Source organism: Syngnathus floridae, chromosome 6 (assembly GCF_059516105.1).
Source record: "Syngnathus floridae isolate MCC-2025c chromosome 6, RoL_Sflo_1.0, whole genome shotgun sequence".
NCBI classification, from domain to species: Eukaryota; Metazoa; Chordata; class Actinopteri; order Syngnathiformes; family Syngnathidae; genus Syngnathus; species Syngnathus floridae.
The window spans coordinates 5607813-5621434 of NC_142418.1; the positions used below are offsets into that span (position 1 = coordinate 5607813).

Genomic DNA, 13622 nt, shown 5'->3' on the forward strand with positions numbered 1-13622 from the left:
ACCGACATGACCTTGGTAGCGACACTTGACGCATTGCAGCGTGTCACTGGTAATTTATTTCATATTCTGAATATACAATAAATATATGCAAAGAAAATCCAGATAGTCATATCAGAAAGCTAATTTATTGTAGCAAATTACATTGGCTTGATTATTTTTTCGACCAAAAGCCAAAAGCCTTTACAAATCAAGTCATAGCAGTGAGAAATGCACTTAGCCCAACCTTAAATACCTTCATTATAAATCCTTCAGTTCTTCACTAGATTATATATTCACATTGCAGTTTGCTGATAATTCAAGTGTATACACACATACAACTGTGCTTAATATAAACGGTAACGCATGGCAGGCAACGCAGTTTGTAAGAAATTCAGCAAGTTAAGCACGTGGCTACCCACATGTGAAATTCATGGCAGCAAAATGAAATTGTGCACAAAATGAAATGCAGAAGTGTAGTGTTAGCGTTCATCATAAATGTAGCTGGAATTGGTAATGTTATTTGCAATCCTGACACTTAAAAATAACACTATCTAGAAACATTGTTTACATATCGTCACCTTCCTAAAATAATGGCCTAAGTAGTTTTTTGATTTTTTTCAGAAAACAAAAAACTGAACCAAAACCTGATTATAAATCTCATCTTAGAGATACAATTGAACGATCTGTGTAGCTAAGGATGTAGCCCATTTTAGCAGAGCTGGCCTTTACAATGCTTGAGGCAAAAAATATTTTGTCAAAATATGACTTATGCATTCATTTTAAGGATGTGACGATAAAAACTCCAGCTTTCACCAAAAATGAATGACCAAGTCCAACCTATCATGGTTTCAAACAGTTGAATGAGTCTAAAATCATGTTTGGAGAAGTCATAAAATGTACAGTGAATATGGTTAGGCAAGTTATTGTGTTGATGAAACTTGTAATTCGTAAGACCCACTGGGTTGTCCAGCTAGTTTGGCAACAAGCTCTTGACATTTCTGCCCCAATCAAATCTAACGGATCAACATTGAGCACTTTGAGCCGTTTCTCTCAAACTATCATGAAAAGACCATATATAGATGCGGAAAGCTGTTCAAAATATCTCGCAGAGATCCACTTTGTGGTTTTGGACCTTTTGAGCCTCACAGGTTCAGCCCACCTGCCACTGCAAAGCAAACACAAACAGTGTTAGTGTTTAATTGTTCTTTACAGAGGACAAAGAAAACATGCCTGTGGGTATTTTTATATCGGTCTACATGTTCGCTCCACCGTTTGTGTTCAAGAATCACACCAATGCTGTTTGTCAGCCCGTCTATGTCACTTTGTAGTGTTTGTTAACGTAAAGCTAAACTGATACAGCCCAAACATTGTTATTCTCTTTAATGAAAACAGGTACAAAATTGACTTACCCTCAAGCCGCCACCACTGCTGGACATGGATGTACTCATCGCCTGTTTCTCAATCTCTTCTTGCTTTTTTCTTTTCCTTTCAACCGCTTCTGGGTTTTTAACACCCCTGTGTGCTGTCTGAAAAAGAATCAAGAATATTAAACTGCAGGTGTTGCTTTGAAGAAGAAAATGAGAAATATATATTCGCGGGGCTAGGGTTGGGTCCAAATAGCGTGCTATTGTGCAAACCAACAACAAATTAAGCAATAAAGGTGCATGGCAACCAGCAAAGCGGCCAACAGTATTATTGCCAGAAAAGTATGACATTCAGAGACACTATACACAAAAGACGTGTTGCAATATGGGAGTGGGTTAAGATCCAGCATTTGGATTTATGGTAGAAAGGGTGAGGCTAGCAGTATTTATTCCACATAGTGCCAGAGTGAGCCTTATTTCTCTCTCTCTTTCTCTTAGAGGGACCAAAGAGGACGTAAGGGACAATCCAGATTCACCTCCTTTTGTCTACTTACCTTAAGGCAGCTTTTGTGTGGGTCTTACGGATGCGCAAGTGGCTTCTCTGGACAGTAAAACATTGCTCACTAAAGACCATCTTAATTTGATTTTTTTTTTTTTTTTAATATATCAGTTGACTTCAAGACACATGACAGAGCTCTGCAACAAATCCCTTCTCCACCATACACACATCATGTCTGTTTAACAGTAAAAAGATTAGTAGTTCAGAAAAAAAAAAAATTCTAAAAGTGGCCTTTGTTCTAAATGATACTCTGCTACTATTTAATCTCCTGAAATACATAAATAAAGGGTCAATAACATGGTGTAACCATTATTGTTACATGCTCTTCTGGGACATCAGACTTGATATGTGTAAAACTAAGGTTTCTTGGCAGCTGAGTTTAAATATAAAGTCCTGTTTTAAGCATAACACTCTGGACCAAAATATAAAACATCTTCTCTGATAGTCTGCCGGTGTGGCTGCTTTAGAATGCCTGTGCACGCACATCACAGGAAGAAAATGCCTAAGTGCAATAAGGGAGGATTTTTTTTCCCCCTATATGGTCCAACTCGACAGCCAGCATGTGAACAGGGGCTCTCGGCATGGAAAAGCAATGCAATAATGAAGATGGCTAAAAAATGTAGTCATTTGTTAGCAAATACATTTGCGAGATGTAGCATCCATTTGGTTGGACGTAGTAGTTGCATTTCATTGATTTCATCTTTCCAAACTGTTGTGTCTAATTAGAACACATGATTTTACCTCAGAGACTTTTGAATAAACAAATCACTGTTGCAAAACTAAATTTCAATGAATAACCAGGTCTGTACTTTTGAGAATTGCATGCAACTTTAAAATGTCTTGTCTTTTCCAGACAAGTATTCACTTAATAGTGTTACATGTTGCCCAAAACACCAAGACCGTCGTGAAACTGAAACATCACATGACAGCTACATGAAGCTGGGCTTATTGCAGAGCTGTCCGTTGTGCATGAAAGAGCCAAAGAGTTTCTTTCCCACACACACATTTTTACCTCTTTTTGTCTTTTCTCTGCAGCTTCAGCCAACTGTCGCCTTCTTGTCTCCTGGAAACACGACAAAAGTATAGCTTCACAAGTAAACAAACCCAAATTTGGTTAACTGGGCTTGGCCCAGCATGTCAGTCTAACGGTGAACATTAACACGATTTCTAGATTATATCGAGGACTACTTTGCCAATTTAATACCACAGCAATTGTTAAAAGTTATTTGTTGTAGTTACATACTGGATCTGGAGTGTCAACAGCGTCGTCAACTGCCCCACCAAGACAGGGTAAGCACATCCCCATTCCGTACTCCCAAGCAAAAAGCAACGTTGAAAATGAGTTTTCGACTTCTATCTTCTTTGCGCTTCGTTGCTAAAACTACCAACTAACTACTGCACTACAAACTAGACGACTCTGAAATTGGTGGTCAAAAGAGAAGTAAGAAGCAGCTTCTTCTCTTAAAGGCTGTCGAGGTTACGTGCTGGGGCATGACGTCGACGTTAGCTTCGGCTAACATTAGCATTCAAGCTAAAAAGCGATAACTACGAAGCACAGCCCCGACAGTGACGTATGCAACCCAGCCAGTCAATATATTCTCTTCGCATATTTTGTTTAGAGACCACGGTATTTGAAAGTTTTAGACGTCCTAATGAGCTTTGGTGACAGTTTAACCGGTTGACATATATGATTTAACCCAGCGTAAAAGTAAAGTGGTAAGTTCAAGAACTACACGAAAGAGGCATTTTCGATAACAATATGTTATGGAACAAAATGTTAATATGTTGTTCAGAAAAGGGTGGCATATATATTTGTCATGCTTATTGTCAATAATATTTGTTACCAAGGTTGTGTGAGTGAATTCATTAGTTCATTATTGAATTGCTTTTTAACACTATGATCTTAAACACAACTCGGGTTTACGTCTAAACTCGACTGCTTGTGCAGTAGCACCACCATGTGCCGAAAGAACAAAATGGCCAGCACGACAACCACTCAGAAATAATGGAGTGCAAACTGACTGTACGGCAGCTACTCAACAATTATGATTGACTGGCAAAAGAAAGCCAATGGGATCATGTCATATATTCACGACACAAACATTTTTTTCTTTCTAATACTATACTGTACCAATGACAGCGTCCTTAATGATTTGCTGCTGGTGGGACTTTCATCAGATACAATTGCATTAATCTAATGAAACAAAGTTATGACCTTTGCAAACGTTGATTTATTCCACTAAATCCAACCCAAGTCCACTTTTGAAAATATATTGTCCTCTTGTTGTAATTGGCTGAGAGATGGAAGAGTGACGTCCAAGCCTTTTGAGAGGGTGAGTGATGCTCCATAAAGCAGCTCCATCAAATCAGTATTCTCAAGCTTGACAGTTTAATGCTGGACCTGATTTCACCCAACAAACGCTTCAAACTCCTCCCCTCCATGCTGGCTGCAGCGTTCCAGGTTATTTTGCAGCTCGAAGTGTGGCACTATAGGGCAAACGGCAGCCTCGTGAGATTATGCTGCCCTTACAAGGTGTACAAGTGTCAATCACAAATTTACTGATGGAGGATTTTCATTGATGACATATGGATGGGAAAATATCTCAGGATGTTGATGGCTCCTCGGGTAAGTTGTTAGTAGTTTTTACTGAATTGAACTTTGTTTCTCTTTGAAATTGTAATCCATGGATTTTTGCATTTTGTAACATATTTATTAATACTGATATTATACTATGTCATAATTAAGAATAGACATAATTTGTGTATCAACAAATACATTCTTGGCTGTCACTCAGTTTTCAAATAAACATGGCCTTTCTTAATTATCAACTGACTATACATATTCAGCAGTATTAGCAGTAGACATTGTACACTGTATCATTAACAAACAATGTCAGTGATATTACAGGCAGACTATTGTTGATAGAAAAGTATCATTAATGCCTAGACTTAAAGTTCATGACAATCTCATCACTTTACCATTGCTTGCTTATTATACTTGATGTAGTAAATATCTAAACGATAGAAGAACTTGGTCTCTTTAAAAAGCATCTTCTGGACACTATGAACTTCTTAAGTTGATTGCACACCAATGAGTACAGTAAATAATTCATTCTTGTCATCGCTTAAACTTATGCTGTTAAATTGCAGAACCTTTGGAGAGAAAACAATAGATGAAATTCAATCTATTAGTTTTAATTTATTCATGAACTTAGAATGAATGTAACATACAACAGACATGCAAAATCGTCATCTTATTTTCCACGTCCATAAGAGAAAAATAGAGTGGTCATCCCAGTAAATGTTAAAAAATAAAATAAAATAACTCCACTTAAATGTTCGCAGAATAATAAGGGACAATTTTTTATGTGTATAAATATCAGTGAAGAGCCACAGAGCATGACAGCCATTGACTTTAATGAGCTGCTTTTGAATGCTTGCACGCATGCATGCAAGCAAGCAGGCTGCAACTACAATTTGTTGTTACTGTAGAGATCATCGCAGCCTCAGGCACACATACGCAAAAATGTCAACACTGTGGTCATGTTCTGATAGCTAATAGGACAATGTTTACATCAATGAACATCTATGAGCCCGAAGCCTCGTTTAGCTCTTTGCCATCATCAAAACGTGTGTTAATCCCTAACAGAGCATTTGTTGCATTAAGTGAAATTTATTGACCTATATCAGAGTCCTCCATCATTTAAAGCCTAACTCTGCATAGAGGCGGGTTGAACCCAATATTGGTCATTTTGCAGGTAACCGTAGGCAGGTGAATCTGCGTGAGGGAGGGCTGCGCCGGTGTGGGAGTATCAGAGCCAATAAAAGAATGATCCAGAGAGTTTGATGCCTGCTCCTCATAAATTTATGAATAAAATACAATGCTTTAGATCAACTGTCTACCCTTGTGTACATTACAAGGACTTGATATTATTTTCCTAGTAATTCCTTTTTCCATTTGTAATACTTTCATGGATGTACATGAAATTCAATTACTATATCAAGATTTTTGAAGTAAGAAAGCAAATGTTTTTGATTTCAGCAGGCGGCAGCAACTTAAATATACAATTATGGAATGGCATCTTAATTTTTCTGTAAAGCACTGTTAACTTTAAAAGACGCCTTCTGATTTGATAGAAATTGTTTTGGGCTTTTAGCAAGCACTAATGCAGGCTGTTTAAGAGCTGTTTAGGTGCATGCTAACTCTGAGAGGCCATGTTGTAATGGACATGCCTTATTGAAATGCATTGCTGGATGCACACGCACACACACGTGCATACACACACCCTTTACCTAATATTTATGTATGCGATGATAGCCTTTATTTTATTATTAAGTAGTTCTATTGTAATAATGACATTATTCTCAGTGTATGGTCACATCATATTTTCCTTTTTTTTTTTTAACTCACTCGCTAGTGGAACATGATACACTTTTTCTTTAACCGACCAGTGTTGACATTGCACTGTCTCTTTGAATAAATAATCAGCCAGGCAGGAAGTTCATGTAGGAAGCACCTGCTCATATATCGATCTTATCTAATGTCTCCATGCCTTCTGAAATGTTTAATGACAGTTTTTCACTCAGTGAGTGCAGTCATATTAGACTGAAACACTCTCCCTTATATTTGACCACTTGCCAAAAAAATCTAGCATCTCTAGTTGCACTTTGCCAATCAGTGCTGGTGCAATAATCTTCATTAATGGCAGCCAAATCCCACAGGGGGTTGATGAAATATGCTTATTCAGGTGGGGGAAATGCTTTGGTGTGCCGGTAATGATTGTTAATGCTGTCATGGGCAAAATTCATTGTTCCACTAGCGTGTACACCAGCCTGTCTGCCCGCTGGCTTTTTTCTTATGGGGCGCCATCAAGGTGACGTGATGTAGGCTGCAGTCCAACCTGTGCATGAAGATTCATCAGTGAGTCATGATGTTTGGAAACAAAGGGCGGCCCGCAGTGCTTCTTGTTGTTTACAACAAAGCCAACGGACATCAACCCCTTCATGAATCTAATTGTTGCTAATGATTAGAAAAAAATAAATGTATGTATATTCCAGTGCTTTGCTTCTGATTTTAAAGTCCTGTAACATGATGGGAAGCTTTGACTATTGTGCCCATATTTGCCATGTCCAGGTTGTGCTTTGAGACAATATGATATATATATGTGCAGGAGGATCATGTCATCAGGACACTTGCATGTGGGTGCCCCTGCTGGACAACTGGGCATGCCGCTCCTCTGCTGGCCTCAGCCAGTCAGTCTCCTGGAGCTCCTCGGCTGCCCACACCCACTCTGGAGACGCCACCCTAAGCGAGCAGACCTCAGGTGAGTTTGCCCAATACACATAAATGAGAAAATAATCACAAAACGAAACAACTAAATAATGACAAATTAGAAGATGCATCAATTATAGCTCTCATTTCAAAATTTAGTTTTTTTGTTCCACTCAAAAAAAGACATTCGAACAGGGGGTGTGTGGACTTTTTCAAACCCTGAATATGAAGATTGCAGTTACCAGATCAACCGCATGGTGACAGTGTTTACTCTTATTGAAGCCTCGCTCCCCCTGCAATGCTATCATCTGACCTACATCTCAACAAGCAGGGGAAGGAAGAAATGAAAATTTTAAATGGTGCTAACCCGATAAGAGCTGCTTGATTATTTATTAAGCGGCCCAACAAGAGGAATGATGGTAGCTTTGAGTTTTAAATGGCCTGCCATTGCAATGTTCACCATCCGCCCCTCCACAAATCGCCTTCCCTATATCTTACCAGTGGGGGAGGAGGACAGCAGATGGTATTTGCATCTATATGGCACCTGTCTGCCTCTCCTCCAAAATGTACACGTTCTAATTATTTTAGACTAGATGTCGCCAGGTTTCAGGTCCTGACTGGAGCTTTTTGTGCTTGACTTTGACATAAGACCGCGTGACCTTGGAAGCTGAAAATTCACTTGCCACTGAGGAGAAGCATTAAAAAAAAAAAAAAAAAACGAGGATAGAATTTTTGTGATGTACACTTGGGTGTGAAAGTAAATCAAAATTATAATATTCTGCATACTGAGGCACATTGATTAGCCCAGAAATAAAATGCACTCTTGTGTCTTCTGTCTTCCCTTTGGAGAAATAAGGCAAAATTGAACCATCGGCTTTAATATCCAGTTAGCAGCTGTACTGCACGACGGAAGTAATAGTTTTCCTGACTAATGGATAACAATTAGCCTCCAAGACGGACTGCCCTGCAGCAGTGTGTCTATCGATTGTTGCACTTTTTGCCTACGGTTTGCGATGCCAGAGCAGATTTGTGCAGGCCAGAATGAGCTGAAATCATGTGGCGTCTATTTGTAACGACTTTGTTACTGCTGGCCAGTCAGCAATCTGACCTGTGGTGCAGCCGTTGTGTGTTACTCTGTTGTACATGTCGGCCACTTCAATAGTTGCATATTTTGATGAGATTAAATATAAGGACTATATCAAAATAGGGTCATATGATTACATTTTACTGAGAGGTGTTTCTAATATTTTGACCCTCTTGTTTAGCTACACGTGAAAAAGAAAAGTGAAGCTTTCTGACACAAATGATGATTGCTGAAGAGGACATACTCAATATCTAATTTTTTTTATTTTTGCCTTGAGTACGTATCTTGGCTAGCATAGGTAGCCTCCACAAGTACCGATACCTTAAAATATGGCTCGTATCGTTTGTCCATCCCTAAAATACGTCCTGCAATTAAAAGTAAAATAACTTGAGAATGACACAAGTGAGAATTTGTTTAAAAATACTAAAAATAACCAATGGAAAAAGATTCAGAACATTTTATAAATACAATAACCAATTACAGTATACATATAATCAAATTAAAAAATATTTTGGAATATTTGTAAAAAATGTGTTTTTTGAAAAAAAATATTTACAATAAACTAACCAATTTGATTATAAAAATGGAGTAATTGGGCAATTTCACCCAAAAAATTGCTTAATTAATGCCTTTAAATTCTGCTTATGCTGTGCCCACCTTGGTTCAAAGATAGTTCTTGCTATTTAGGATTTCATTACATTCTGCAGGTGTACCTAATGGCGTGTCCATGTCGGATCAGTCTGAAAAACTATTCACAGTCTGTTGGTTTTTAATCAACTGGGGCACCGTGTTGTTTTACCTTGCCTGCACTATTGATTCTTTAGCCTTTGCATGTTGGGGGTCAGTGTGACTAAAAGTCGACGATTGGTCAATACGCGGATCAATATCCTTAATTTCTCGCTTTATTAGAGAACTGTCATTCGTGTGACTTTCCTGCATCTTATTTGGGGTTTGTTAACCGAGGAGCGGAGGGGGAGACGTGTCAATCAATCCCTGAACGGCTGAACCCTTTACTTTATCCGAACCCCCCCCTCTCCTCCCTGCACGTCACCATGACAACAGCCGTCGATGGTTCGCCACAAGTAGCGGAGGAGGGAGGGGCGGAGGGGGGGCGGGGGCGCATGCGGAGCTTAGACAGGTGTTGTTGCGCTTTGCGGATCGTCCGAGCAAGGAGCTCGCCAGGCACGATGGAACCCGTGAGGACACCTACACAACCCCAACGTAGTTTGACACGCAGGCGGCCAGTTTGCAGTTCGACTTAAGGAATTTCGTTAGGTGGGAAAAGACCAGATCGCCGCAATGGTGCACCACTCAGGCTCCATCCAGTCCTTCAAGCAGCAGAAAGGTGGGTTGCAAGTGCGGCCAATGTGTGTCCTTTGCTGCTGGATGTCTGAGCTTTTCTACACTTTTTTCCTCGTGTTCAGTACTTTTTTTTTAAATGAACATCAACTTGTAGGCTAAAACCCGCTGCTTGAAAGTCTTGCAGTCTCTTATGAAGATCCTTTCTCAACCGCTCTAGTTTTATTTATAGTATATTATTGCATGATGTATGAGATACTGCAGGACAAGCTATTGAGAACATTTTGCATGCTCTAATCAGGAAACGCGTGACCTTTATGCACAATTCAATCAGTGCAAACAAATACCCACTGTGCTGCATAATCCTGAGGTCACCGCTGGGAATTACATATACTAGGCACAAATTATTATCAATTTTTTAAATAACTTAAGTATGACTTGTGTTCTATCCAATGCTTGTCAAATTTCTTTACTATGAGATGCTGTATAAGTTGTTCTATAAGCAAACCTTTCTTCCAGGGACTCAAAGTTAATTTTGCTGGTTATTTTGAATATGTGATTATTTTTAAAGACTCTTAAGCAACCAAATTGTTCCAACTATCACATCGTGAGCTCATAAGAGAGCTCAGTTTTGGAATTTAGACTAGTTACCTATGAATGTCTCAGTTGGAGATCCTAGTGCTTTGTTAGGAGTGAAAGGACATCCAACATTTGGAACTGGTGCACCTCAAGGCATAATGTGCTTAAAGGTCACTCGTTTTTTTTGCTTTTGGTCATATAAAAAGCAACTGTGGTCTTCTGGTCACTGACTGACTGGTTTTGACATTTAAAAAGATTTTACAGCAGGCTGTTAAAAGTCATGCAGCCAAATGGAAACCGTATAAGTTTCCCCAAAAAACTGACTTGCATATTTGAATATATATGTGTCAAATTTGAAAGGCAGCAGAGGACCTGGAAAGCTGACTTGAACTTTCACATCCCACTCAATAGCTGAGTGAGTGCTAAGTGCCCGATTAAAATCGATGACAAAACAATTTTAGCTGACATCTAAGTAGCCATCAGACGGCAAACCGTACTCGCATAACGGCATAAACAGCATCACACAGGGGGCATTAAAAGGCTTCCAGATGGAAATTATTTCGTAGAGATGCCTTCGATTAGATCCCTATCGTTACTCGGTCATTAAAATCTGAAGCTATCCAAAGGTGGAAAAGCATCCAGTGAGTGTTAATTTTTCACGAGGTGAAACGAATATCCTGAAGTGATGACCTTCCTACTGTAATCATATCTGAATTTTGATCACAAGCATGACGCACAGCCGTCTGCTAGATATATTTGAGTGGATTTCAACCATTTGGCAGATGAATCATAAACTCACATTCAGTATCAACGTCTGCATAGCAAGTTATCACAAGCGCTGTGCTGCTCTGTGGCCAGCAACAAAACCTACACAACACCTGCGAGTTTCGACTAAATATCCGGATCACTAATTATTCTTTATCGGCGCTTTGTTTATTTTTCAACCATTTGCTTGGCAGGCCATTTTATGATTCTGAATTCAAGGATATTTAGTGTCAAAGCCAGAATGCTATTTTTGTGAGTTTAGTGTCATTATAGTTTCAGTAGGTCCTGTGTGTGGAGATTGTGTGTGTGTGTCTTTGTAACTTTACACAGTGTGGAACAGGCCACCTGTGCTGTTACACAAGCAGCAGATGCTTTTGTAGCGATGTAAACGTCGCTTTGAGGACAGATTCCGATTCTACTGTTGCACATCACGCTCATGCGTGTTCATTTCTGTACAAGTAGTGACTCAAAGATGAGCTTTTTTTTTTTTTTTAGCGTGTGAACAAATGATCAGTTGTAACCCTGCAGCTTTAAATAGCCGCGACTCACAAATGCTCTCACAAGCCAAATGATGTCATTAAAAACACAATCAGCCCTGGATGCAAAGTGATGATGCTAAAAATAAGGAGGATGTTTAATCAGCACAAATGATGCAATCCAGAGGTTGTGCCAGGATTGTCTAATAGGAGCTCAAAATGACATCTGCTCTGAGGTCACCCTGCACGTGGACAGCAGACGACAGCTGCCATCAGGGGCCTGAGCAAATTGTCTTTGTTCTCCGGGGAAGCTCTTGACTATTTCCTTTGTGGCTTCACCTTTGAGTAAGGTCACCATCGTTGTTACAGTTTGGTCCGGTGTTTAAGCAACTTGCGAGCCCTTTCGTCTCCACGTTTGATTGTATCCGTGCTGTCATTTTGGAGATAAAAATCTTTGAGGGCAGTTTGGATCAGGACATGCTGTCTTCTTGCTATTTTAAAAATTTCCCTGAAAGTTGATTTGGAACATAATACAGAGCAGGGGTGCATTTTAAAAATCATTTGAAATGTTAATTGCTTCATCAATTATGGATGCACTTGTGTATTGCAAATTAGCCGTCGCTGCCCCTCTCGTCATGGTCTGCAAAATGAAGCTGAATATTCAAAACTATTCTGGACTTAGGTACCGATTCTATTGATCTATGTTCGTTTGATATGAAACAGGCAAGCATGATGAAACAATGCTTAGTCTCATTGCTTTGAAAACAATTATTGCCCCGTTGGCCACATCCGCAAATCCAAATACGCCGCTGCAGTTGCTTTGGCCCAACTTCTCTGTGCGTATCTCTGTGTGTGTCTTTTATTGCCTGCTGTTTACAGCTGGGACCATGTTTATTCGTGTTTGATGTATTTATGATAGCAATAAGATGGTAATCACCTTGGTTGGTAGCTCGCCTTGGGATATTTCAGCTTGTGTTATAGGAGGAGTCCAGCAGCAGCTTTAGTGTTTTGGCTCCAACTTTTAGTATTGTTTTGCAAAACTTTGCTGTTTTTTGGGTATTTTCTGCATAGATGCACTGCATACAGTTCATATAAAAAGTTGACACGCCCCGGTTTCTAATTTTGAAATTTTAATAAAAATGTTACTGATACTCTCATTGTTGTTGTGTTTTAATACCACAAAAAAGACATTTGAACAGGGGTGTGTAGACTTCTTATATCCACTATCGAAGAAGCCAAGAGCAAGAGTTCCAATTGTACAAATCTTAATGATGGTGCCATCTTGTCTCCAAATCTAATGTCCTTGGTCTCACTTCTTTCGAGATTTGGTGCCAACATCCCTCTTTGACCTTTCATGCAGCCCGCCAATCTGAGTCTGAATGATTCCAGACTGGTGGCTTTTTGTTTGATTCTACTAAACAACAGGCATGAAAAAGGATCCTTTGGGGTGATCTAAAATGCACTCAGGCAGGCAGAGTTGCCCATCTAATGTTATACGATGCAGACTTAGTTGAAAGCCGAGACACCAAAAGTGCTTTGAGCCCAATGCAGATGAATAATTAATTAATAATTACGCTTCGAATGGGAATGCTAGATGGATAAGACTCGGAGATTCAGACATCTTTGTAGCTTTGTTTAATGTTCGAAACATTCTTGTGCTTCAGTTTGCATTCCGAATGATTGAAATTTGACTATCAAAAAGAGAAATGACTCAAATAGGCATCATCCTTTTTTTTTTTTTGATGGCAGAAATGATGACACATAAAAGACATACAGTTTGTTTGAATGCTGCCGCACAAAAACAAGCCAAGCATATTCACAATGCTATACATTGTCATGCCCCATGCCTAAAAAAATAATCCTTTTAATCTCACATCACAAAACCACCATGCGCAGGCTGCACAGAGAAGATCCAAATCCCGGATCACGACCTTCGTCCAGCTCCCCTCGGATGAGTGTGGTTTACTTATTTATTTTAATGGCAGCACATAATGTTGTGTTGCCACATGTTGATTGTAAACATTGATACATTAACTCACTCCCCCCTAATCGCTTTGTTTTTATTTCCTTTTAGTATTCTTGCTTTTTCAGCTCGTTCTCCGGGTATTGAAATCAGTAAACACACACACAGTGAAAGCACACACAGGATTAATTTAGCCAGCCCACAGTAAGATTAAGCACTGTGGGATAAATTAAGGATTGTATTATAAACCTTTTTTATTTTTTTATTCAGTCATCTCAACAC

At 39.3% G+C, this 13622-nt stretch overlaps 2 protein-coding genes across 5 annotated transcripts in view; one reads left to right on the forward strand and one right to left on the reverse strand.

Annotated features, from left to right (window-relative positions):
- Positions 1–7: 7 nt before the first annotated feature.
- svip (small VCP interacting protein) lies at positions 8–3613 on the reverse strand. Of its 2 annotated transcripts, XM_088379823.1 has the most exons (5): positions 3146–3613; positions 2915–2965; positions 1898–1944; positions 1389–1505; positions 8–1144 (listed from the first exon to the last, which is right to left on the reverse strand). In XM_088379823.1, exons 1-4 carry the CDS (start codon positions 3206–3208, stop codon positions 1424–1426), a joined length of 243 nt encoding a protein of 80 aa, XP_088235949.1. In that variant the 5' UTR covers positions 3209–3613; the 3' UTR covers positions 8–1144; positions 1389–1423. The 2 variants fall into 2 exon arrangements, with proteins under 2 accessions (XP_088235949.1, XP_088235948.1); XM_088379822.1 differs by lacking the exon at positions 1898–1944 and having other exon boundaries at positions 3146–3603.
- The window catches only part of ano3 (anoctamin 3), a 29452-nt gene continuing 19253 nt past the window's right edge, over positions 3424–13622 (forward strand). The window contains exons 1-2 of one of the 3 annotated variants that reach the window (XM_088379810.1): positions 3424–3618; positions 7074–7226. In XM_088379810.1, the coding sequence (XP_088235936.1) occupies positions 7100–7226 (127 nt within the window). In that variant the 5' untranslated portion in view covers positions 3424–3618; positions 7074–7099. Of the gene's footprint in view, positions 3619–7073; positions 7227–9360; positions 9604–13622 lie in introns of those variants that run through there. The other 2 variants (XM_088379811.1, XM_088379812.1) reach the window with 2 other exon arrangements.